Consider the following 27,416-nt stretch of genomic DNA (forward strand, 5'->3'; position numbering starts at 1 on the left):
ACTCGGTCTGATTCCGTGGTGTGGGGGCGTCCTGGATCGCCTTAATTTTTTTTGATGTCGGGTGTATTCCCAGTCCATCAATCCTGTAACCCAGGAATTCTACGCTGGGCACGTTAATTTGGCATTTTTCCTTTTTTAGGCAGAGACCCTTTTCTCGAATTCTGGCCAAAACAGTCCTTACACGCTTTAATAATTGCTCCTCGTTTGCAGCCGATACCAAGATGTCGTCGAAGTAAGGGACGACTCCTGGTATGCCCTGCAACAGCCGTTCCATGACGCTTTGGAACAATCCCGGAGCGATGCTTACGCCGAATTGTAACCGGTTGCATTTAAAAGCACCCCTGTGCGTCACTATAGTTTGGGCCTCCACCGTGGCGCTATCCACTGGCAGCTGCTGATACGCTTGTGCCATGTCTAGTTTTGCAAAAAAAAAATCCTGGCCCCAACGAGTGCAATAGGTGTTGTACTATGGGCACAGGATATGCGCTTTGTTAATTGTGCATTTATAGTCCACGCAGATACGGACTGACCCGTCTGGCTTAACGGGGGTCACTATTGGGGTTTCCCAGTGAGCGTGATCCACTGGTTCAAGGATTCCTTGCTCTACCAGCTTATCAATTTCCTTATCAATTTTGGGGCAGAGCGCAAAAGGCACTCTCCTAGGTTTGAGCCTGATAGGTGCCACATTTGGATCCAGATTAAATGAAATTGGTTTGCCCACATACTTACCAAGGCCGGGGCTGAACACATCCTCGAACTCCTTAAAGATTCCCTCAGCGCTGCTGTTACCCACGGCGTTGATCCCGGTAACTTCTAGCCCCAAGGCTTCGAACCAATCCAGTCCCAGGAGGCTTTGTAATGGCGCGCTGGCAACGGTCACAGGCAGCTGGGCTGTGATATTTTTGAACTGGATTCGAAACGTGCCTTGACCCACGATGGGGACCCTGTTCCCCTGGTAGTCTCAAAGCAGGATGTCTGGTGTTCGTAGTTGGCGCTTCTTTAGGCTCGGAATCGCCTTTTTCATCGCTGACCACGAGATGATCGTCAGTGATGATCCCGTGTCGACTTCAAGCTCGCAAGGGGAGTCCTCTAGGAGGACAGTGAGTTTCAGCTTTTTAGGTCGCTTTGTGCGGACCTGTCCTATCGTTGTGAGATAGGTTCTTAGTGGTTCTCTCTGGGAATACTCTCTCTTGGCTCTCTGGGAATACTCTCTCTCAGCTCTCTGGGAATACTCTCTCTCGGCTGACTCCCTTGGCTCTCTCTCTGGGCGCCCTTTGTTTTTTCGCCAAGCCCCTGGGGTGGGCTTCTGTCAGCGATACGATGGCGGCTGCCATGTTGTATCAGGGACTTCGCTTTGGCACACCTTTGCAATGTGCCCGCTTTTGCCGCAACGTGAGCAAACAACTTCTCTAAATCGGCAGGTAGACCGGGGATGATTCCCTCCGCAGCTTGCGCAGGGCGGCAAACGGGATTCAAATTTTTGCGCCGGTTTTGTGTGGCTGCTGCGCATGCGATGGCTGTCTTCGCACTCGCTGTCCTCGGTTTCTTGATCGGTGGCCTCGTGATGCACCCGGGTTTGTCTGGTTCAGGATTGGTGTGTGCCGTACCCGCGTTGTAGCGTTTCCGTAGATCTGTCCGCTGATTCTGAAGCTCTTGCCTCATCGAGCGCGATCTGCAACGTTAAATTGGATCTTGCCAATAAACGTTTCTGCAATGAAATGTCCCGCACTCCGCATATGAGGCGATCCAGGATGTGCTCGTCCAGATTCCTGAATTCGCAATACGTCGCCGCTTTGCGAAGTGCTGCAACATATTGGTTGATCGTTTCGTCCGTCTTTTGATTCCGCATGTAGAACTCGTGGCAGCGAACGTGGCGGGAAGGCTTGGGTGCGTAGTGTGTCTGCAGCGTTTGTTGTAGAGCCGTCCATGTGACCGCCTGGATAGGGGTAGGCTCCGAAAGATCCCTGGCCATCTCGAAAACCTCTCGACCGCAGTAGCTCAGCAACATGTTCTTTTTCCGGGAGTCCGGTACTCCCGTGAGATTGTTTGCCTCGAGGAAACATTCGAACCTCAGCATGTAGGATTCCCAATGCTCAGCTACTGGGTTGTACGGGGTTGGTGGAGCGTGCATCGCCATCTTGTCCTGCATTTGAATTTGCCGCGCTGAGATGGCTGCCGGAATTTCCGCCGAAATCCGGGCTGGATCGATCCGTGGATTCTGTTAGTAGATCTTCGTCCTATCTGCCTCTCAATCCCATCCTCGTCACCAGTGTTAGATTCGGGCAACGAGAGAACAGACTCCAGAGGGTAGTGACAATCAGCTCTTTATTAGTGAGGTAGTAGTGATCCAGCTTGCTATGGGGTCGTGCAGCTCCCCTTTTATAGGGATCTGGCAGACCTCCCGTCCAATCAGAACAACCCCTTGTTCCTGCCCTAGTGGCGGACCTGAGTGGAGACTACAGCAGTTTATGCAAATATCTAACAGAAACATTCCCAAGACTATTTTTCTATCCTTGACTTCAGAATGAAATACCTGCCTACTGAAACAGGATACTTCTGTCACAATTAGGATGCATAGACTCAAGTGGATACTCACCTTTTGGCAAGCATTATGGTACAGATGGTCCACCATCATCCACAATTCCTTGGGTAAGTCCAAGGGCTTCTCATCCCATAAGAAATCTCCTGACCACAATGGCATCAGTGTCTGGATGAAAACAACAACAGGCGCTATAAGAACCTGAGTTCTTGCGCAAATGGGGGTATCACAGGGTAGAAGACTATCTGCCACCCACCCACCTACTCCCCCTTCCTGCTTGTCCTTCCTCTGTCCCACACCTGGTATCCCATTCGTCTGAGCTAATTTTGTATTTGTAGGTGGGCTGGAAGATGACCTCTCCTTCTGTGAAGTCTTCAAAAACCCTCTTTGGCTCTTCAGCTGGCAGGAGAAAAAAGCGAAGAAATGAGGTTATGGTCATGAGAACAGCACCTACTGTAGCACCTACTCTGAAGAACCCATGTTGCTTTGGTGCACATGTTTAATGTTAGCAGGCAAAAGATTCTCCAGCAACATGAGGCTTCTACTCTCATTGCTTCGAGGACAAATTTCAAGCATCTTCTCTCAGTTCTAGGAATTTATTTGCTCCCAATTTTGTTTTTTTTTTGGTTTCCAAATGCAAACTGTTAAAGTCTTTGCTTATAACACACCAGATTTAATTGGGTCTGAAAAAAAGAAAAAGTGGATAATTGATGTGACAATGCCAAGGTGTGATAGAATAGAAGATAAAGAACTGGAGAAAAGTGCAATTTGAAAACTGAAAACTGAAGTTGAAAAATCACAGGTAGTCTTTGACTTATAACCGTAATGTGGGTTATCACGTGACCAACCCGGAATTTTATGACATTTTTTGCAGTGGTTGCTAAGTGAATGCAGCAGTTGTTAAGTGAATGCTATGGTTCTTAATTGAATGCTGTGATCGTTAAGTGAACCAGTTTGGTATGGGCTGGTTTTGCCAAAACAACAAAATAAAATGCTGGGTTTTGGCAGAAACATTGTAAAATACAGTCACAGGACTGCAGGATGCTGGGAATATAAATAAATGCAGGTCATTAGCCAAGCACTTGAAATGTGATCACATGACTGTGGGGTGATGGTCAAGCATCAGAACTTCAGAAGCAAAGTTGTAAGTAACTCTGGGGAGGTCCATTATAACTTCAAACAGTGACCTGCTGTAAGTCAAGGACTACCTATACAGCATAAACTGATGGTGGTGATCTGAGTGGGTCAGAGTGATTTCACTGTGTGCCATACCAAAAAATCTTGGACTGCATTTCAAAATCTGCACATTGACAAAATTCCCATGTGTCAGTTGCAAAAGGCCACCCTGCTTGGATCCTCACATACACTATGCCATTATGACATCCCAGGTTCTTTGGAAGAAATTGATGTCAATTTCCATTACCAGCTAAAGAACCAGCAGCTGTGACTTCACATTGTTGTCTGTATAATACTTCATATGCACATTGTTGGGACTTGGTGGTTTACAAATTGTTAAAAACATTGTTAAATATGTTAAAAACAATTCTGGTAAAAAAAAAACAATGGCCATTTGAACAATCTCCAGAAGCTCTGGAGACCAGATTCTCCATTGGCTAATTTCTTAGCTCATTTCTAATCCTGAAGAAAATTGGGAAGGGGAAGACTTCAAACTCAACCCCTTGATGCTCTGGACAGCTGGGGCTTACAGGAAAGCTTTGGAGCTAAGCTGAGAAGTTGACCAGGTGAGTCTCCAGTTGGGAGATGGGGCAACCAAGAAGCAAAATCACTGAGGATAACAATATAAGAAAGTAACAATATAAGAAAAGGAAAGAAACAAAGACAGCAGAGACAACAAACCTAGAATAGAATGAAGAAAAAGAAGAAAAGGGCATCACTCAACTCTCACCAAACTTTTGGGTCCTTTGAAACACTGGTTGGATGGTGGCTGTTCAAAGGGAGGGAACCTCATCTCAGAGATCAAGTAATGCAAGAGACACGGTGTGCTTCCAGGGTCACAATAGATGTCATTGTTTAAGTGAAGAAACTTGGAGTACGCCAACCTGGCCAGATTGAACCTGCCAGGTAGATGCTGTGGAAGACGGGCACTCCCTCAAATGGTCAGATCCTGTGCCATGTAGAAATTTATAAATAGCTACCAGCACCTTGAATCACACCAGAAAGCAATCATACTGGCAATCAGTGCAACTCAGAAAACAGAGGTGTTACATGGGCACACCAAGGCATGTCCCTTCCTGCCTGCGCTCCTGTATTGTGGATCAGCTGAAACTTCCAGGTTATCTTCAACGGCAGCCCTATGTAGAACGTGTTGTGTAGCCAAACCATGAGGCAACTAGGGTGTGAGTGAACATTTGACACCCATCCACCCTCCAATCTAAGAAAAGGCACAACTGATGCACCAGGTGGAGATGGGCAAAGGACTTCCTGCCACCTGCTTAGGAGTTGTGAAGACAAGATAACCCCCAAACTGTAAACCACTCTTGAGTGGGTGAGGGGCCCCCTTTTACAGTTTTACATATTGGATGAACTCAATGCATCAAAGGTGTACTCCTCCCAAACTTTTCAAGGGAGAATGAGAAAGTGAATTGACCTCACCACATCATGTCGATAAAGAGCACAGAATTCTTGGGCCCCCACCAACTTCTTTACTTGATCTATGTCCTGCTGTTCCGACTGGGAGTTCAGATCCCCCAGCCATAGGACGATGATATCAGGAAGGAGTTCTGATAAGAAGATGACTGCCACTGGCGGCAGCTCCACCTTCACAGCTTCCTGTGACACAGTGCCACTCCCTCAGCAAACGACAAGAACCCACCTAATGCAAAACATGCCCAGCAAACATCAGCCCAGATCAGCATCCTATTACTTACCCAATCCTATTACTTATTCAATGGAAGCCCAAGCCATGCCAAGCCATGCATTCTGTTGCCCCGTTTGTCCTCAGAGGCTTCCCTACTTACTCATGCTGGCTGAGAGGGATGGTTGGGAGGCTGTGATCCTGCTGGAAAAACTGCAGATGGGCACCCTGTCATGGATGTCTTGGCTGTACTGCTCAGATTCTGGTGGGTGGGTTTTCAGGTGGGCATTCACCACACAAATAGTGGTGCTGTGGAACCTGAAGCAGATGGCCACGGCCCCCTTGATGTCCTGCAAGACACGAAGGGAGTAAACCAGAGATGAAATCTACTTGCCTTTGCTACCGGTTCGCAAATGTGAGCTCATATGCCATCTCCGTGCATGCGCAGAGTGTCAAAAATGGATGTGATGACATCCAGGCAGGTGGGCGGAGCCTGCTACCAAGTGCACCTGCAAAGATAAGTAGAACAGTGAGGGGAGGGAATCCAATGTGCCACGTCATTTAGTTTAGCTAGAAAGCAGGAAATCCTGCTTTCTAGTTAATAAAGTTATGCATCACAGCTGATCGTCGGAAATTCCAGTTCGCCCAAACCAGTAGCATTTTTTTACTACCCATTCAGGCAAACCGGTAGGTTTTTTTATTACTGGTTTGGGTGAACTGGTCCGAACTGGTAGCATTTCACCCCTGGAGTAAACCCTAAATAACAGCTTGGAAGAAGGTGGCAAAAGGGATCCTTGCTTGGAAGCAAAGGACAAGGATGGTCCAGCAGCTTGGCTCCCTGCTCCCCTTGTTGCTGGAAGACCCCAGTCCTACTCAGCCACCCCTAGGTCTCTCTCTGGCTCTGGCTCTGGCTCTGCCTCCCTCCCTCCCTCTCTGGGAGAGCTTAAAATTAAGAGATGTATATGCCTTGAAAGTAGCCCATGTTAAACTGCATAGTACAATCAAACATCAGACCTTACCATAGGAAACATTTTATGACATTTTATAGGATGTCATAAAATGCTTTATGATATTTTTATGTCATTAAGTGTTTAGAAATTTTGCCAATTTCCATTCCATAAGAGTCATGAGTCCTGAATTTTGGACACATTCTGTAAGTAAGTCCATTTGAAGTACCTTGGTTAAAAATGTTTTTCCCTATGATGTACTGTTTCATCAAGTTAAAGGTTATGGCGAGAATCAATCAGTATGATCATCATCATCATCATCATCATCATCATCATCATCATCATCATTATTGATACATAGTAAAATATTTACTATGATTCCATCAGAAAAAGTGAAAAGCAGCTTACAAGATTTAAACATGATGTGGTTTTTTGCTTAAAAGGCAATTTCCCCCTAAAGTCAGTTAAAAGATAATATTAGAAATAATTTAATGTTTTAGAATATTTGGAATATCACAGTGAAAAACTAGCTGTTTTAATATTTCTTTGTTTTTTTTTAAAGAATTTTATTGGTTTTTAAACATTTTTGGGGAAAGGTAAGAGGGTACATAGAAAATTTTGGCAGCTCCCACGCTAGTGGTAGAAATCCCTCCAAATCTCACAATTTTTACAATATTAAAAACAACGTATAAAAGAACAGAATCTTATTCTACATTATATCAATCATGTGTTCAATCATCTTTTCCTTTGTCACTTTCTAGTATATCAACAATTACAAATATTTCAAATACTTTTATTTTTGTGACCTGAGCCTTTTCAATATTGCTCCTTCCTCCCTGTCCCCAGGTGGAGCCACAGCCCCCCCCTCCTTCATGTCTTGTACCTTGATACCCTTTTCACTACCTTCCCTATGTTCGTCCTTAGGAGAGAAAAGTGTTTTTTAATGAAGGCTTCATCCTCCTGCACTGTATTAATTCTAATTCTATTTCCCTCCCCAAAAATCAACATTCCCTCTGGCAATAACCATCTAAACCAAACTCCTTTATTGTATAATTTCTTTGGTGAGGAGGAATACTTCCTCCTTCTTTCTCTTATCTTTTTCGGAATTTGCTTAAGAATGGTGATTTCTTTATCTTTATATTTTAGTGGTCCCTCCCTTTGGGCCCCTAGCACCTCATCCCTTGTGGTCCTCCTGAGAAATTTAACATGTACCTCCCTTGGAACATTATGACTTCTAGCATATGCTGAATTAATCCTGTAAACCAGATCCATATCCCACCACAACTATTCTTTATTTCTCTTAATGTATTCTGCTAACATTGTACTCATAATATCCTTAAGGTCTTCACTTTCTGTCTCTGGTAGGTTCTGGAATCTGAGAAAAAAGGACATTCTTTCAAATTCTATTTTTGCCATAAAGTTTTCCAAGTCTACATTTCCCTTCCAGAATGCCTTAACCTCCTCCCCCAGCCCAGCCGCCCCCTCCTCCAACACCACAATTCTCTGTTTGTTTTCTGAAATATGATGTTGAACACCTCTGAGTGTCATGCCTGTAGTTATGTTCTTTTAGGATCTTTAGCCTGCCACACTTTTTATTCATTTCCTATGCTGTTTCATTAGTGTAGTGTCAGTGTTCCAAATATCATGCAGAATTAAATCATTGTCCAAAGCAAAGTTATCCGTAAAACTCCAATTTAATAAGACAGACATGTTGGCATTATGCTGTGAAATTTCAACTCTAATGTACATCCTGTGGGTTCACCCAGTTGAAAGTTCATCATCTATCCCCACACCCCATAATTCATCACATGGTCCAATCTTCATCTTCCACACTGGCATGTACACCCCTCTGCTTCCGGCCAGGTGTCGAGGTGCGGAGACAAAAGACGACCTTGAGCTTCTAAGAAAATCCATAACAATACATTCCACAATCCTACTCCTTTCTATTCCCCCCTCCCAACTACTACACTAATGAAACAGCATAAGAAATTAATAAAAAGTGTGGCAGGCCAAAGATCCTAAAAGGAACAGAACTACAGGGCTGACAGGCGGCCTCTCCTCAAGAGAAAAACGTTTCCTGAAAAGAGAATAACATAAAAGTTAACATATTAAAATTTAACCACCTCTTCCTCCCCCAGGGGGACCCTTTGGCTTATCAGGGAACTTCTCATGGAATTGTTTCACTAATTTATCTGCTTTCAGATCCCAACTTTTCACCCACGTTGCTTCGGACAAAGGGTATCCCTTCCAATGCACTAACTATTGTAAGCGACCTCTATACAGCCTGGAATGTAATATTTTTTTCACCTCATAATGTGTTTCCCCTTCTACCACTACCGGAGGAGGTGGAGTTTGGGTGGATGGTCTTATGCTAGACCCCCTTACCGGCTTCAATAAGCTACAATGGAATACCGGGTAAATTTTCCCTAAGAGTCTGGGTAGACTGAGTCAAATTGTAACTGGATTAATTATCTTTTCTATTGGGAAAGGACCTAGAAATTTTGGACCTAATTTCTTACTAGGCATCTTTAATCTTATGTATTTAGTAGACACAAAAACTTTGTCCCCCACTTGAAAGGGGGGTTGTAGGGAACGATGTTTATCAGCTTGCTTCTTGTAGGCTTCTGCCACATCTGTTAGCTCCTTTTTCGTATTCTCCCATCCCTTCTTTAGTGCCTCCAGCCATTCATTCAGGGACATGGAGGAGGGAGGTTCCTTAGGTAGTTCAGGCATGGGAACGAATTCCATGCCACTGGTAATCTGGAAAGGAGTTAATTCTGTACTGCTGTGGACCGCATTATTATATGCTACTTCAGCGAAGGGTAGCAAGTCCGACCAATTGTTTTGCTGATAGTCCACATAACAACGGATGTACTGTTCCACCATCGGATTGGCCCTCTCTGCTGCCCCATTTGTGCTGGGATGAAATGCTGAGCTGAGTCCCTGCGTGGACCCGATCTATTTTAGGAATTCTCTCCAGAACTTGGCGGTGAATTGAACTCCGTGATCTGAAATGATCCTTTTTGGTACCCCATGTAGGCGATAAATGTGTTTCACAAACATTTTCGCTAATTTTTTTGCGGATGGTAGGGCTGAACAAGCGATAAAGTGTGCTTGGAAAACAAATCAATAACTGTCCAGATTACTTTATTACCACTGCTATCTGGAAGCTCGATGATGAAGTCCATTGTTATCTCTTCCCATGGTTGGCTAGGGTTGGCCACTTGTTGTAGTAGTCCAGGGGGCTTTCCCGGACGGGTTTTCATTGTTGCACAAGTAGCACAGCTTTTTACATAATCTTCCATCTCCGACCTCATCTTTGGCCACCAAAATTGATGTCTAGCAAGGTGGAGAGTTTTCAGGAATCTGAAATGACCTCCTAGTTTCGCATCATGACTCCGCTGTAGCACTTGCAATCTCATCTCTGCAGGGACGTACAGTTTGGATCCCTTCCAGGCTACACCATCATTAATCGTTAGGATGTCCTTGTTGTTGTTGAATCATGGGTCTGTCTGGAGGACTGCTTTCAGTTCGGTTTTCAGGTTATCTTGGCTTCGACTGGTGACTTGAGCTGCCTTTTGGTGAGAAGGAGATATGATGGGGTGGAAAATTTCTTCCTTCTTAGTGTCAAACTGGGGTTTTCTCGACAGTGCATCTGCTAACAAGTTCTTCCCTGCGGGGATGTGTTTAATTTCAAATTTGAACCTTTGGAAATATTGGGCCCAACGAACTTGTTTGGGGGATAACTTCCGATGGGCAAGGAGAGTTTCGAGGTTTTTATGATAAGTCCATACCTCGAACGGTATATCCCCCCCTTCCAGGAGATGTCTCCAAGTGAGCATACCTGATCGCGAATGCCTCCTTCTCCCAAATGGGCCACCTTCTTTCCGTAGTGGTGAGTTTCTTGGAGATGTAAGCGCATGGTAAGAGGTGGCCTTCTTTATTCTTTTGCAGTAGCACCACGGCTATCGCAACATCACTGGCATCCATTTGGATTATGAAAGGTGTTGCAATATGGGTTCTTGGGCAAAGAGCCGTTTTAAATTCTCAAAAGCCTTTTGACAGGCGATTGTCCATTTTAATGGTTGGTTTGCTTTCGGTTTAGTAGGGGAAGGCCCCGTTTTTAATAGTTCAGTCAATGGTAGGGCAATTTCAGCAAAGGTTGGAATAAACTGCCTATAAAAGTTTGCAAATCTTTGTAATTGTTTGTGAGTGCTTGGAGGTTTCCAATCTAACACCGCTTTCACTTTTCCTGGATCCATTTCTACTCCTTCATTGGAGATACGATACCCCAGATAATCTAGCGAGGTCTTTGGAATTCACACTTTGACAATTTTGCATATAGTTTGGCAGCTAGAAGTTTTTTCAGGACTTGCCATACCAGTTTCACATGTTCTTCCATGGTCTCAGAGAAGATCAAGATGTCATCTAAATAAACGAGTACTCCGCGGTACAGGTGGTCGTGTAGCACTTCAATTATGTACTGCATGAATACTGCGGGTGCTCCTTATAGTCCGAAAGGCATGACTTTATATTGGAAGCTGCCTAAGGGAGTGTTAAAAGCAGTCTTCCACTCATCCCCTTTCCGGATTCGTATACGGTAATATGCCTCTCTCAAGTCCAGCTTGGTGAAGATCTTGCCCTTAGCCAAGTGGTTCAACATATCTTTCATGAGAGGGAGGGGATAGGTATTCTTTTTGCATACCGCATTCAAAGCTCCTAAGTCCACACAGAGGCGAACTCCCCCATCTTTCTTTTCTCTGAAGAGCACTGGGGCCGCTACTTTCGATTTTTCTGGTTCAATAAACCCTCTTTTCAAATTGGTGTCGATGTACTTCCTCAATTCTATCATCTCTTTAGGCATCATAGAGTACATTTGGGGTTTTGGTAAGGTTACCCCAGGTTTGAACTCTATTGTACAATCTGTGGCGCGGTGAGGTGGAAGGTAGTTTCCGTCTTCCTCACTGAACACCTCCGCCAGATCCCAATAGATCGTTGGGACTTGTTGGATTCCCGGAGGTTTAGTGTCTGCTGCAGTTGCTGCAGGTTCTGGATGGGTTGGGCTGTTAGGTTCCAACATTCCTGGGTGGCCTTTTGGTTCCACCGGTGGTAACGGTCCAAGTCCAATAGTCACCTTTCTAACGCCATCCTCCCACTTTATAGTAGGTTCCCACTTATCCAACCATGCAAGCCCTAGGATAATTGACTCCTGCATTCCAGGGGCCACGATGAATCTGAGGAACTCATAGTGGCGGCCTATCACCAGCTTTACTAACTCAGTGATCTTTGTAGCTGGAGCACCCCCAATTAGGGTTCCATCCACTTGCTCAAACGGAATAGGATGTTTTAGGGGTCTGGTGCGAATACCAAGTTGTTCCACTATTGACATGCTGATTAAGCATCGGGTGCAGCCGGTATCTATAATCACCCCAACTTCTCCTTCTACCCCCGTTTTCGGTATTTGGAGTTTGGCTTTTATTTGGAAGGGGCGGATAGGTGCACTCACCATTGGGTCGTCTTCCGGGTTTCCTTTCTCTTCCTCCGAGGTGGCCAGGGCGTTTTCAGTGGCTTCGCTCTCTGCCTCTGCTGGCTGTTGTGCCAGACAACTTTTTTCTGGTGGTTTTCTGGGGGTTTTCTTGATTGTGCTGGCAGGTGGTTGGCGTGGTTGTGGAACTGGGGCTGGAGCCCAAGCTGACCACAACGGTAGCACTTTATTTTGGGTGCCCAGGAACGAGGGGTTGGTGGGGGCTTTTCAGTTTTCTGCCTCTGCGTTCAGTGGGCTAACGGTTTTTTGGCAGGGGTTCTGATACCCGGCTTTGGATAGGTATTAATCTCGTGGTCCAGTATGATTGCAGTGATGTACCAATCTTGGAGACGATCTGGGGTCCCCCTTACGGCACAAGCTTCTTTCAGTTTGGGATATAAGGCCTTTTTGAACGCATAGACCAATAGTCTTTCTGGCCAGTATTGTAGTCTCCCAGCTATTCTCCAGAATTCCCAATCTAATTCTTTGACCGGCCGACCCCCCTGTCATAATTCCTGGATCTGGTCTTCAGCATCTACCTGTTGGGCCACATCGTAAAATCGGGCACGCATCAGTTGGATGAACCCCATTATGTCATCTAACTCAGGAGCTGCTTCTTCATGGAGTTCCGCTATCCATTGTGCAGCCTCTCCTTCATTCATCCCCTCTGCTATTTCTTGGATCAGTTCTCGATCTGTCAGGTATTGTGGGCCTACTTGGTCAACGTACACCAATACTCGATTCATAAAGTAAGCTAGCTTGTGTCGGCTTCCATCGTAGGTTGCACGGAACCTTGGGGGTGTTGGAGGAGGAGGGGGTGCTGGTGGTTGAACCGGAGCAACCTGTTGGCCTGCTGCTTGGGGTGGTAAGCCCCTTTGTTGGGCCACACCCATTGGTTGGGGAAAAGCCTGCTGAGGCATTGGTGGGGGGGCTGGACCCTGTGGTGGTCCCAGTCCCTGGCTTTGCCTCTGGGCAGCTATTTGGGGTGGTGCCATTTGTTGGGAAGGGGCAGGCGTCCACTGGCATTGAGCCCATCCATGACCCGGGAAGAAAGCCAAACCAGGATTGGCTTGATTCATGGGTTCAGAGCCACCACTTTGCAGAGGGGGGGGGAGGTGAAAGTGCTCCAGACCCCTTTCGGCCGGTTAGTTTTTACTTCCCAACTTTGTTGCACTCCAGGAGGGGTGTGTGTGCTGATTCGCTGGTGGCTGTGTGGAAAGAACTAAGGTCTCCACTCCACTGCGCAGCAGTTTCTCTGCTGGGAAAGGATAATGTGGGCTTTGCTAGGCTCCACCCGGGTGGTTCTGGGGGCCCCAGGGGTTTTTTTTCACTCACATTTAGGCTTCGGAATTGGTCTTGAAGGACCATCAAAGAATGGCTGCGTGAGAGCGGCTGAGACCTCCATTAATTTGCTCTTCTCCCCATCCTCTAGTCTGTCGGAGTTCCCTTGGGGGGCCCCTCTCCTTCTAGCAGGCATTCCTGAGAAGCTATAAATCCCAAAGCTTCATCTCGCAGGTCTAATTCCGTCTGTGAGGAAATTCTTGGTTTCAATTCCTTTCGCCGGGCGCCCAGCTGAAGTTCCCTTTCCCTCGCCTCTGCAAGTTGAACTATTTCTTTAGAAGGTGCATAGATAGTTTCGACAAAAATAAGTGATCCGTTATCCTTAGCCTTCTCTGCTGCATTCTTTCATTCCTCCATCTTCACTGAAATTTCATCCTGCCCAGGATTGGGTCAGAACTGGGATTCAGTACCCCTATGAAAGTAATTTTTTTTTATGTGAGAGTTGAAATAATGTCAGCATTCCAAATATCATGCAGAATTAAATCATTGTCCAAAGCAAAGTTATCCTTAAAACTCCAATTTAATAAGACAGACATGTTGGCATTATGCTGTGAAATTTCAACTCTAACGTACATCCTGTGGGTTCACCCAGTTGAAAGTTCATCATCTATCCCACACCCCATAATTCATCACATGGTCCAATCTTCATCTTCCACGCTGGCATGTACACCCCTCTGCTTCCGGCCAGGTGTCGAGGTGCGGAGACAAAAGACGACCTTGAGCTTCTAAGAAAATCCATAACAATACATTCCACAATCCTACTCCTTTCTATTCCCCCTCCCAACTACTACACTAATGAAACAGCATAAGAAATTAATAAAAAGTGTGGCAGGCCAAAGATCCTAAAAGGAACAGAACTACAGGCCTGACATGTAGTATTTGGGAGGGGGGAATAGAAAGGAGTAGGATTGTGGAATGTATGTTGTCATTCTTTTATAGAAGCCAAGGTCATCTTTTGTCTCCGCACCTCGATACCTGACCGGAAGCAGAGGGGTGTAGATGCCAGCGTGGAAGATGATGATTGGAACATGTGATGGATTATGGGGTGTGGGGATAGATCATGAACTTTCAACTGGGTGGAATTCCAAGAAGAAAATCAGTGTTGGATTTCCATAGACGTGCTAACTTGCCTGTATGAATAAATGGGAACTTTAAGGATGATTCTGCCTTGGACAATGATTTATTTTATACATGGTATTTAGAACGCTAACATTATTCCAACACTCACCTTTCAAATAATTCAGTAGCACCCTCCCCCTCGCAAGGGGGGAGGGACTGGTGATGGGGGGGTGCTGAATTCCCAATGCTGACCGGGACAGCGTAAAATATCAGCGAAGAAATAATGAGAAAGCTTTTGGTGATAAGAAGCTTAGTGCCGAAACTTCAAAGTGCAAAGGAATTTCTGTTGAATCTTCCGTGCTAAGCCTCAGAGGTTTCTGTTTGAAGATTTATTGCATCTGGAGGAATGCAGGAGGGAAAAAGATTCTGCGCACTGGAAACGACAAGAGGAATGAAAGTCTCAGACTAACTTCTTCAGCAAAACGTGAGTACATGCTCCCCCTCCTTCCCCCCAGCTTGAAAAAAAACCTGGAATAAAGGTGTTGACTCCTTCCAGACGGCAATAAATGAAATAACTTATTACCCAGCAACTAAGTGGGAGACAGATTCCCTTTCAAAATGGGAATTTCAACCAAGATAGCAAGAAGGGATTTGGCCAGCATCTTTCACTTGCCAGCCACCACAAATGGGGCTGCAACCAGTAAATGAAGCAAAACCAGATTGGGTTTTCTTCCCAGAGTATGGATGGATGAGATGCCACTGGCCACCTCCTTTACCATCAGCATGGGAAAATCCTCCAAACCAGCAGAGGGCACCTACTTGGCCCATAACTCCTCCAAGTCAGCAGGAGGGTCCTTGGCACATAAATCCCCCTAGCCAGCCATCGTTGGTTGAGCTGCAACTGTGAAGCAGGCAACCCCGGGATGGGTCTTAACCCCAGGTCATGGATGGGAGGAATGCCAGTGGGCACCTGCCCTCTCTCAGCAGATGGCACCATGGCAGAAAACTGGGCAGTGGCCAACCGAGGGATTGACCTCCCCACCGGTTCCAGTCTCCCCTGCAAGGCCCCAACTGGTTCTTACCCCACCTTCCTACAGAGTAGCAATCTCCAACATGGAAGAAGGGATTACCAAAGAGAGGCCTGCAGGATGGGAAGCGGGACAAGGTGCATCTGCAATGCCCCAAAAGTTTCTTCCCCACTTTCCTACAGATAAGCAATCTCCACCATGGAAGAAGGGTTTACCTAGGAGGAAGCTGCAAGTTGGAGAGCAAGCCAATGTGATGAAACAGTTCCTAAGTTTAGAGATGTAACTAGGTTCCATTCCTCGTGGGGGCCAATAAAATGCCACCATTGCTGTCAACTTGGCCACAGAGCGTCAGAGTGCTTGACTCCAGCCCCCATGCCACAAACATGTGCACCAACCACCACGGCGGTAAAGAGAGGGCCCCAGATGCCACCACAGAAGAGTCATCTGGGCCAACAACCTCTGGAAGAGGATCCCCAACTTAAGGTGACGAAGTGTCCTACCAAGGGGGAGGCCTCGGAAGAGGAAAAGGGCAAACAATCTCCGAAGGAGGATCCCCAACTTAAGGTGACAAAGAGTCCAACTAAGGTGGAGGCCTCGGAGGGGGAAAAAGGCCAGCCGTGGATGATTGAATCCAAGAGCCCAGAACCTACAGCACCTGCAGCAGAGAGCCCTAAACGGCCATGGGAAGAGTTCGCAATGGACTTCATCGTGGAGCTCCCAGACAGCAGTGGGAATAGAGTAATTTGGACAATTATTGATTTGGTTTCTAAGCAGGCACACTTCATTGCTTGCTCAGGATTGCCATCCGCAAACCAATTAGCGAAAATGTTTGTAAAACACATTTATCGCCTGCACGGAGTACCCAAGAGGATCATTTCAGACCGCGGAGTCCAGTTCACAGCCAAGTTCTGGAGAGAGGTCCTGAGATCCATTGGGTCCACACAAGAACTGAGCTCAGAGGTTCATCCCAGCATGAACTGCGCAGCAGAGAGAGACAATGCGGTGGTGGAACAATACCTCCGGTGTTTTGTGGACTATCAACAAGACAACTGGTCGGACTGGCTACCCTTCGCCGAAGTGGCATACAACGATGTGGTCCACAGCAGCACTGGATTTACTCCTTTCCAGATTACCAGTGGCATGGAAGTTGTTGCCATGCCTGAGTTGCCTAGAGAACCTTCTTCCTTCATGTCTTTGAGTGAATGGATGGACATGCTAAAGAAAGGATGGGAGAATACGAAGAAGGCTCTAGCAGTTGCGGCAGAAGCCTACAAGAAGCAAGCTGATCAACATCGCTCGCACCAAAACCTCTTCCTTTTGGGGGACAAAGTTTTGGTGTCTACCAAATACATAAGATTAGGAATGCCTAGCAAGGAATTGGGTCCAAAATTTCTAGGTCCATTCCCAATAGTGAAGATAGTTAACCCAGTTACAGTTCAACTCAGTCTACCCAGAAGTCTAGGGGAAATTGACCTAGAATTTCATTGGAGCTTGTTGAAACCAGTAATTGGGTCTAACATAAGAGCATCCACCCAAGCTCAATCTCCTCCTGTAGTGATAGAAGGGGAAACACAATCTGAGGTGGGAAAAATTGTAAACTCCAGGCTGAATAGCGGTCACTTACAGTACTTAGTGCATTGGAAGGGTTACCCTTGGTCTGAAGCTACTTGGGTGAAATGTGGGAACCTAAAAGCTGAGAAGTTAGTAAAGCAATTCCATGAGAAGTTTTCCGATAAGTCAAAGGGTTCCCCTGGGTGGAGAAGAGGTGGTTAATTTTGTTATGTTAACTTTTATGTTATTCTCTTTGCAGGAAACGATTTTCTTCTGAGGAGAGGCCGCCTGTCAGGCCTGTAGTTCTGTTCTTTTTAGGATCTTTGGCCTGCCACACTTTTTATTAATTTCCTATGCTATTTCATTAGTGTAGTAGTTGGAAGGGGGGAATAGAAAGGAGTCGGATTGTGGAATGTATGTTGTCATTCTTTTATAGAAGTCAAGGTAATCTTTTGTCTCCGCACCTTGACACCTGACCGGAAGCAGAGGGGTGTAGATGCCAGCATGGAAAATGATGATTGGAACATGTGATGGATTATGGTGTGTGGGGATAGATCATGAACTTTCAACTGGGTGGAATTCCAAGAAGAAAATCAGTGTTGGATTTCCATAGACTGTCAGCGTTCCAAATATCATGCAGAATTAAATCATTGTCCAAGGCAAAGTAGTCCTTAAAACTCCAATTTAATAAGACAGGCATGTTGGCATTATGCTGTTGAAATTTCAACTCTAAGGTACATCCGGTGAATTTCCCAAGTTAAAAGTTCATCATCTATCCCCACACCCCATAATTCATCACATGGTCCAATCTTCATCTTCCACGCTGGCATGTACACCCTTCTTCTTCCGGCCAGGTGTCGAGGTGCGGAGACAAAAGACGACCTTGAGCTTCTAAGAAATCCATAACAATACATTCCACAATCCTACTCCTTTCTATTCCCTCCTCCCAACTACTATACCAATGAAACAGCATAATATATATGTTTTAATTATGTGGCAGGCCAAAGATCCTAAAAGGAACAGAATTACAGGCCTGACATAGACGTGCTAACTTGCCTGTATGAATAAATGGGAACTTTAAGGATGATTCTGCCTTGGACAATGATTTATTTCATACATGGTATTTAGAACGCTAACACTAAATTCATCTTTAAGATCTGTCACCTCTTTTTTTCAACTCATTTTGACCCCTCATTATTTCTTGAAACATTTGGGTAACAGATAGTTCTTTTGAGCTCTCTCCAGACCCTTCTTGTTGTAAGAATGAAGTAATTTTCGTTTGCTGCATGCTTGGGCTGGAGGTGGTAGACGCAGAAGCCAAAAATGACTTGCCCATTGGTGGTTTCTTAGGCCCCATTTGTCTAAGTTCAGAGATGTATATAAGTCTTTTACAAAGAAAATGGAGTCAGCGGAGTGCGCAGCTGTGCCGGTCCAGGGAGGCAGCCAAATCCAAAAGGGAAAAGTTAATTCTCCTTCATAATTCCAAGACACCAAGGCACACCAGAAAGGGGAAAGTCAAATAATCAAAGTCCAGGAAGACCACGTTGTTAGGGTTCTAAATACCATGCAGAAATAAATCATTGTCCAAGGCAAAACATCCTTTAAGGTCCAATTTATTCCGCAGGCAATTTAGCACGGCTATGGAAAATTCCAACTCTGGATTTCATCCTGTAAGTTCACCCAGTTGAAAGTTCATGATCTCTCCCCACACCCACAAATCCATCACATGTTCCAATCATCATCTTCCACGCTGGCATGTACAACCATCTTCTTCCGGCCAGGTGTCGATATGCGGAGAGAAAAGATGACCTTGGCTTCTACAAAAGAATGTCAACAATCCATTCTACAATCCTACTCCTTTCTATTCCCCCCTCCCAACTACTACACTATTGAAACAGCATAGAAAATTATAAGAAAGTGTGGCAGGCCAAAGATCCTAAAAAGAACATAACTACAGGCCTGACAGGCGGCCTCTCCTCAAAAGTAAAACGTTTCCTGCAAAGAGAATAACATAAAAGTTAATATAACAAAATTAACCACCTCTTCTCCACCCAGGGGAACCCCTTGATTTCTCAGGAAACTTCCCATTGAATTGCTTTACTAACTTCTCCACTTTTAGGTTCCCACTGTTTACCCAATTAGCTTTAGACCAAGGGTAACCCTTCCAATGCACTAAGTACTGTAAGCAACCCCTATTCAGCCTGAAATCTACAATTTTTTCCACCTCAGATTGTGTTTCCCCTTCCATCACTAAAGGAGGAGATTGAGCTTGGGTGGATGCTCTTCTGTTAGATCCAATTACTGGTTTCAACAAGCTACAATGAAATTCTGGGTCAATTTCCCCTAGACTTCTGGGTAGACTGAGTTGAACTGTAACTGAGTTAACTATCTTCACTATTGGGAATGGACCTAGAAATTTTGGACCCAATTCCTTGCTAAGCATTTCTAATCTTATGTATTTGGTAGATACAAAAACATTGTCCCCCACACGGTAGGGGTTTAGGAGTGAGCGACATTGATCATCTTGCTTCTGGTAGGCTTCTGCTGCAACTGCTAGAGCCTTCTTCGTATTCTCCCATCCTTTCTTTAGCATGTCCATCCATTCACTCAAAGACATGAAGGAAGAAGGTTCTCTAGGCAACTCAGGCATGGCAACAACTTCCATGCCACTGGTAATCTGGAAAGGAGTAAATCCAGTGCTGCTGTGGACCACATCGTTGTATGCCACTTCGGCGAAGGGTAGCCAGTCCGACCAGTTGTCTTGTTGATAGTCCACAAAACACCGGATGTATTGTTCCACCACCGCATTGGCTCCCTCTGCTGCGCAGTTCATGCTGGGATGAACCTCTGAGCTCAGTTCTTGTGTGGACCCAATGGATCTCAGGACCTCTCTCCAGAACTTGGTTGTGAACTGGACTCCGCGGTCTGAAATGATCCTCTTGGGTACTCCGTGCAGGCGATAAATGTGTTTCACAAACATTTCCGCTAATTCGTTTGCGGATGGCAATCCTGAGCAAGCAATGAAGTGTGCCTGCTTAGAAACCAAATCAATAACTGTCCAAATTACTTTATGCCCACTGCTGTCTGGGAGTTCCAGGATGAAGTCCATTGTGACCCCTTCCCATCGCCGTTTAGAGCTCTCTGCTGCAGGTGCTGTAGGTTCTGGGCTCTTGGATTCAATCATCCACGGCTGGCCTTGTTCCTCCTCCGAGGCCTCCCCCTTGGTAGGACTCTTTGTCACCTGAAGTTGAGGGTCCTCTTCCAGAGGTCGTTTAGGCTTTTCCCCCTCCGAGGCCTCCCCCTTAGTTGGACTCTTTGTCACCTTAAGTTGGGGATCCTCCTCCGGAGAATGTCTGCCCTTTTCCTCTTCCGTGGCCTCCCCCTTGGTAGGACACTTCCTCACCTTAAGTTGGGGATCCTCTTCCAGAGGTTGTTGGCCCAGATGACTCTTCTGTGGTGGCATCTGGGACCCTCTCTTTACCGCCGTGGTGGTTGGTGTGCACGTTTGTGGCATTGGGGCTGGAGCCAAGCACTCTGACGCTCTGTGGCCAAGTTGACAACAATGGTGGCATTTAATTGGGCCCCACGAGGAATGGAACCTAGTTACCTCTCTAAACTTAGGAACCGTTTCATCACACTGACTTGCTCTCCAACTTGCAGCTGCCCCCTTGGTAAACCCTTCTTCCATGGTGGAGATTGCTTCTCTGTAGGAAGGTGGAGTAAGAACCTTTTGGGGCATTGCAGATGCACCTTGTCCCGCTTCCCATCCTGCAGGCCTCTCTTTGGTAATCCCTTCTTCCATGTTGGTGATCGCTACCCTGTAGGAAGGTGGGGTAAGAACCACTTGGGGCCTTGCAGGCGCACATTTTCCCGCCATCCACAATGCAGGCCTCTGTTTGGTAATCCCTTCTTCCATGGAGATTTCTTCTCTGTAGGAAGGTCTGGTAAGAACCTTTTTGGGCCTTGCAGGGGAGACCGGAACCGGTGGGGAGGTCAATCCCTCGGTTGGCCACTGCCCAGCTTTCTGCCATGGTGCCATCTGCTGAGGGAGGGCAGGTGCCCACTGGCATCCCTCCCATCCATGACCTGGGGTTAAGACCCATCCCGGGGTTGCCTGCTTCACAGGTTGCAGCTCAACCAATGATGGCTGGCTAGGGGGTTTTACGTGCCAAGGACCCTCCTGCTGGCTTGGAGGAGTTATGGGCCAAGTAGGTGCCCTTTGCTGGCTTGGATGAGTTATGGGCCAAGTAGGTGCCCTCTGCTGGCTTGGAGCATTCCCCCATGCTGATGGCAAAGGAGTTGGTAAGTAGCATCTCTTCCATCCAAGTCCTGGGAGGAAAGCCCAATTTACTGCCCAATTTGCTTCATTTACTGGTTGCAGCCCCATTTGTGGTGGCTTGCAAGTGACAGATGCTGGAAAAATTCCTTCTTCCTGCCTCCTTTGAAATTCCCATTTTGAAAGGGAATCCTTCTCCCAGCTAGTTGCAGGGTGACAAGCCATTTCATTTATTGCCGTCTGGAAGGAGCCCAAACCTCTGTTCTAGGGTTGTTTTTTCCCCAAGCCTTGTTTCCAAGCTGGGGGGAAGGAGGGGGAGCATGCACTCACAATTTGCTGAAGAAATATTTCTGCGACCTTCCTTCGTCTTGTCGTGTCTCCTCCTGCATTCCTCCTGATGCAATTAAACTGGAAGCAGCATTCCATTGCCTTTGAAGTTCCGCACTCAGCTTCTTATCACCAAAAGCTTCTCATTTATTCTTCGCTGATATTTACGCTGTCCCGGTCAGCGTTGGGAATGCCGAGACCCCCATCACCAGCCCCCCCCTGCGAGGGGGGGTGCTAGTGAATTATTTTGAGAGAGAGTGTTGGAATAATGTTAGGGTTCTAAATACCATGCAGAAATAAATCATTGTCCAAGGCAAAACATCCTTTAAGGTCCAATTTATTCCGCAGGCAATTTAGCACGGCTATGGAAAATTCCATCTCTGGATTTCATCCTGTAAGTTCACCCAGTTGAAAGTTCATGATCTCTCCCCACACCCACAAATCCATCACATGTTCCAATCATCATCTTCCACGCTGGCATGTACACCCATCTTCTTCCGGCCAGGTGTCGATATGCGGAGACAAAAGATGACCTTGGCTTCTACAAAAGAATGTCAACAATCCATTCTACAATCCTACTCCTTTCTATTCCCCCCTCCCAACTACTACACTATTGAAACAGCATAGAAAATTATAAGAAAGTGTGGCAGGCCAAAGATCCTAAAAAGAACATAACTACAGGCCTGACACACGTAACAGGAGAGGTCCAGGTTTCCCTCAGAGCGGGTAATAAAACAATATCAGAGGTATTTTTTTTCCCGAAGGTAGTTTCAAAAGGCAGACTTCATTTGTAAGTGCAAAAACAAAGACGGAAGGGAGCTATCTTGGCTCCTCCTTTCATAGGGAGAAAAATGGAGATCTCCATAAAGTTTTTAAAAAAGAACAGCTCAGCAATCATCTCTTGCAATTGTGATAGCAATCTTTCTTACATAGTTAGTTCAAGTGACGAGTCAGCCTTTGTTCTCTCTCCATTCCAATAGAGAGAGAGCTAATTCAAATGCCGCTTAATCCGAGGGGGGGGTATAGAGAAGAAACACCCCCCTCTAATCTTCAGTTTCAAATCACTTCCGGTTCCTGCAGGCGATGGACGCACTGTCTGCCACTCGTCTCCTCGGTGGGCTCTGTAAGGAGCACAGGGGGCCTTGGAGGGGTCTCCTGCCGCAGGGCGGCTCGCTGGAACCCCCCGGACTCGGCGGCAGCCAGTGGGGGTGTTTTTCAGCCTCGCCCCAGGAGCCGGGGAGCAGAGGAGGGGCATGGTACAGCTTCGGGCTGTCCGCCCTTTCGCCGAATGGGCTCTGGGAGGAAGGAATTAATCCAAGGAAGAGCGGCTGAATGCTGATGGTGGGGGAGCCACCCTGATCTCCTTAATCGTTGTTAAAGGATAAGCAGCAGACTATTGTAAGTTCGTGTTCAACTTATTTGAAACTGTTTTAATATTTCTTGATGCAAGGAGAGAATTTGACAATTTGAACTGGATGTTCTTGTTTAAAATTGTGTAAAATATGGAATTTGGGGATTTTTTTATTAAATGGGTAGATATATACCTCACAAATAGCACAAATTAATTAATTAATTAATTACTAAATTTGTTTGCCACCCATCTCTCTAGGAAGTGACTCTGGGCAGCTTACAACATTAAAATTATGTTACAGATAATATTGTATTGACAAAACCCTGTGAAATACAAAAAAGGGACAAGAACGCTCTTTTTCACTATTGCTCTGTTCATTTTGGCTCTTGAAGTTTTGAACAGAGACATAAGACACGAGGAAAGAATTGCTGGGGTGAAAAGTGAAAAACATTTATAAATTAAGGGCTCTTGCAGACAAGTTGGTTTTAACTGTGGGAAATTGTATGAAAAGAATATTTAAATGGAAAAGTGAATTATGAATTTGGTGCACTAGCTGGATTTAAAATTAATAAGGAGAAAACAAAGATGTTAACAAAAATATGATGAAAGATCAAAACAACGATAAAAATTTATTTTCAGACTGAGAAAAAAGTAGAATACTTGGATATTATTATGATTAGTATGAATTGTTTATGATTTCAAACTAATTATGTCAAGGCATAGAATAAATTTAAGAAAGATTTGTTAAGAAAGGAAAAGTTACAACTGTCATTGTTTAGACGAATTTCTGTGGTGCAAATGAATGTGTTGCCTAGTATGATGTTTTTGTTTCAAACAATATCTGTTTTGAAAAATGATGCATTTTTTAAACAAATGCAAAAAAAACCCAAACCCAGATTTACATGGCATGGTAAGAAACCAAGGATTAAATATAAAATTCTTCAAGATGCAAAAGAAACAAGAGGATTATGATTGTCTGTTTTTAAATTGTATTTTCCTGCACTTTATAGGGGGGAGGAAACGAGAAAGGGTAAATATATCAAGATCCTTTTAATGCAGGAAAATTGAGAACTTAAAATGAATTGAAGAGAACAATTTTCTGCAGAGAAATTTAATTTTCAATTGTTTCCATATTCACAACTAAGAGACAGATTTAATATTTTTAAAAAATACAATGGAAATTTAGTGTTTAGTTTGAAAAAAAATGTATGTACAAATGCAATTACAAAAATGTATATGCCTTTCTTGAAAATTTAAACAGAACAGGAACAAGTTAAGGCTTATATGATTAAATGACTAAGAATTTCAGATATAATGTAAGGTTGGATTAATGGGAGAAGTCTGGCTGGCATTAGATCTTTTCAACAATTGTTTCCAAAAGAATGTAAGGCTAAATCCTCTCCTTTCAGACACACATTTTGCCCTCTTAGAAGACAAAAGGGGAATGAACTATGGGGGAAAGCAGTTTGCAGATGAATGGGACTGTTTAATAGGCTGGATGAGACATAAGGAATGTGGCTGTGAACCTCACAGATCCATAGTAAGATGAAGGGAACAATCATACTGCTTCACACAGCAACCTTCACCATGCTCTAAGATCATTGCTCACTGTAGATAACAGAAAGATAAGAGGTAGCCTGAAATCTATTGTATTGTTGCATGCTTAATTAACCCCACCCTTTCTGAAGTGAATATGAGTGCATCTCGTTGTCTGCAGGTTGTTTTCAGGCCATTTTGCAGGCTGTTTTCAGACCAAAAGCAGCCTGAGAAACAGGCTGAAAATGGCTTCAGGAGCTTTGGAAAATAAGTAGACTCCCATCTCTCTGTGGTACCTTTCCATGTATCAGAAAACAGCTATCGTGTCACCCCAATTCTTCTCTTTGTTACGGTAGACATACTTCCAGTTTCCTCAGCCATTCATCATACGATTTGGCCTCCAGACTCCTTATCATCTTAGTTGCTTTTCTCTGCACACTTTCTAGGGCCTCAGCACTATTTTTGTATCAAGGTGACCAGAAATGGATGCAGTGATCCAAATGTGGCTCACTAGTGCAATATAAAGTGGCATTATCACTTCTTGTGATCATGATGCTATCCATCTGTTCATTCAGCCTAGGACTGCATTGGCTTTTTTTGGTAGTCCCAACTCCCCCTCTGTGCGTATCCCCATGTTCTCATACATCAGCACCCAAAAGCTTTAAGGCTGAATGAAGGCAAAACAAGCCCCCTGCAACTCTAATGGTAGCTTGGCATTTCTGGCTCTCTTCTGTCCAATCAGCCACCCTTGTGTGCTGGGACCTGTGGGGGGGGGGAGGTCTTTTTGTACTGAAGAATGATATGCCAGCCAAGTCCCTCTAGCAGCAGCAGCAATTCCTACCTGCAAAACAGCATTTCCTAACCTCTCTCAAGAACATTTGCGTCTGGGAGCCAAAAGGCAGCTGCAACAGCAAGTTGTGGGGTGGGGACAGAGGTGGGAGCTTACGCAGCGCGGCCAGCCCAAGTTCGGGGACCTTGCAAGGCCTTGGCGTTTTTTGCATCGGGGCGTGCTGCAAGAGAGGGAGTAAAGACATTTTCCGGATTGTTGGTGGTGGAGGTGCGGGCCCGTGCTCATTAAAGCAAGTTCGCGGAAGTCCTTTGCACCCGCTGGAAAAGGTCTTCACTTCCCCCCTCTTGCAGCATGCCCGATACAAAAAATGGCGAGATCGGCGCACTTGGGGCTGCTGCTGGGATGTCCAGGGAGGCTAAACCAAGCCGCACGCCTCTCCCAGCCACTTTTGTGGCTTCCCAGAGTAAGCTGCAACTAAGCGTGGGGCGGGGTGGGAGCTGCCGTGGCCCTGCACTATAAGCGAGTCCAGTGACCTTTTGCGGACTTGCAAGGATCCCGGGCTCGCTTATAGCGCAGGGCCGCAGGGCCGTCAGAAAGCGCGGGGGTGGGCATGGTGGGGGGAGCTTATGCGGTGCGGCCGGCCCAAGTTCGGGGACCTTGCAAGGCCTTGGTGTTTTTTTGCATCGGGGTGTGCTGCAAGAGAGAGGGAGTAAAGACCGTTTCCGGATTGTTGGTGGTGGAGGTGCGGGCCCGTGCTCATTAAAGCAAGTCCGGGGAAGTCCTTTGCGCCAGCTGGAAAAGGTCTTCACTCCCCCCCCCTGCAGCATGCCCCGATGCAAAAAATGGCGAGATTGGCACACTTGGGGCTGCTGCTACGATGTCCAGGGAGGCTAACCCAAGCCCCGCGCCTCTCCCAGCCAATTCGCGGCTTCCTGGAGTGCCAAGAACCTTCACGCTCTTCTCCGCGCTCTCCTCGGCTCCTCGCGACGGCAATAGATGTCCAGAAGCGGCGGGGGCCGGAAAAGCACAGATAAGAGCATGAAGGTTAGGGTTACTGGGCAACGTGTGTGTGTGTGTGTGTGTGTGTGTGTGTGTCTGGAGTTACGCCCCCCCCGCATCCTCCCTCCTGGGGGTCGAAGCGCCTCAAAGGGACAGGCAGGCTGCCACAGCTCCACTGAGAAGACATTTCTGAGAAGAGAAATTTCTCCGGTCGGGCTGCACCAGAGCTGGTGGAGCGCTGGGAACAGCCTGCCTGTCCCTTTCAGGAACTCCACTGAGAAGACATTTCTGAGAAGAGAAACTTCTCTGGTCGTGCCCAACCTGGTGGAGCACTGGCAATCGCCGGCCCGTCGCCAGGGAGAGAGTCAGTGAGGTGAACCACGTGATTGCTCCAATCGCACGGCCGCAGCCCGACTGGAGAAGTTTCTCTTCTCAGAAATGTCTTCTCAGTAGAGTTCCTTTGAAGTGCTTCGACCCCCGGGAGGGAGGGTGCGGGAGGGAGCGTAACTCCAGCCTCTCTCACACACACACACGTTGCCCAGTAACCCTAACCTAGGTAACATCATCAGTGCCAGAAGGGAATGGGGTTGGTGGGGGGGGGGAGAGAGGGCAAAAAGGAGAAAGAGAGGGAGAAAGAGGAGGTGGGGGATAGTGGGATCCTTGCTGCTTTCTGAGCTTGGTGGTTTTCTTACAGACATTTCATTACCAAACTAGGTAACATCATCAGTGCTAGAAGGGAATGGGGTTGTGGGGAAAGGCGGAGGAGGAGAAGTCGAAGGACAAAAAGGAAAAAGATAAGGAGGGAGAGGACTGTGGGGTTCTTTGGTGTTCTCTGAACTTGGTTTTCTTGCAGGCATCTCATTACCCAACCAGGTGTCATCATCAGTGCTAGAAAAAATGGGGTATACAGAGAGGAGGAGGTGGAGGAGGGCGATGACTGGGTGGTGGTCCTTGGTGCTCTCTGAGCTTGCCTGTTTCCTTGCAGAGGTTTCATTACCCAAACCAGGTATTATCATCATCATCATCAGTGCTAGAAAGAGTGGGATATATTGAGAGGAGGAAGAGGAGTGGGGGGGAGGGAGACGACAGCGGGGTCCTTGGTGTTCCCTGAGTTTGGTGGTTTTTAATTATTTTAGGGAATTTTTATTTATTTATTGTTTATAGAATGTTTATTACAAGAAATGTTATTCCTTTTTGCAAAATGTTTTATTTGTGATGCAATATGTTGCTTTTAAGTGTACAGGTTGGGGCATGGTTTATGTGTCTCAAGGTGGCTGCTTTTCTATGGACAGGCCAGGTTGGTGCAAGGCAGCTTTGCCAGATTTTGTTTGTT

The 27,416-nt window shown here is 46.0% G+C and overlaps 2 protein-coding genes across 2 annotated transcripts in view; one reads left to right on the plus strand and one right to left on the minus strand.

Annotated features, from left to right (window-relative positions):
• Positions 1-27,416, plus strand: part of LOC309396890 (uncharacterized protein) — a 393,556-nt gene that overhangs the window by 102,717 nt on the left and 263,423 nt on the right. The gene's annotated exons all lie outside the window — the stretch shown is intronic.
• Positions 1-27,416, minus strand: part of INPP5B (inositol polyphosphate-5-phosphatase B) — a gene marked incomplete at both ends in the record, with an annotated part of 42,802 nt that overhangs the window by 5,116 nt on the left and 10,270 nt on the right. Inside the window, 7 exon segments of the mRNA XM_081961639.1 lie at positions 2,597-2,747; positions 2,839-2,938; positions 5,143-5,264; positions 5,518-5,584; positions 5,587-5,704; positions 22,473-22,528; positions 25,136-25,268. Of these exon segments, the coding sequence (XP_081817765.1) occupies positions 2,597-2,747; positions 2,839-2,938; positions 5,143-5,264; positions 5,518-5,584; positions 5,587-5,704; positions 22,473-22,528; positions 25,136-25,268 (747 nt within the window).

This window comes from Natrix helvetica (genome assembly GCF_964273705.1).
Source record: "Natrix helvetica genome assembly, chromosome: 9".
Classification (NCBI taxonomy): Eukaryota; Metazoa; Chordata; class Lepidosauria; order Squamata; family Natricidae; genus Natrix; species Natrix helvetica.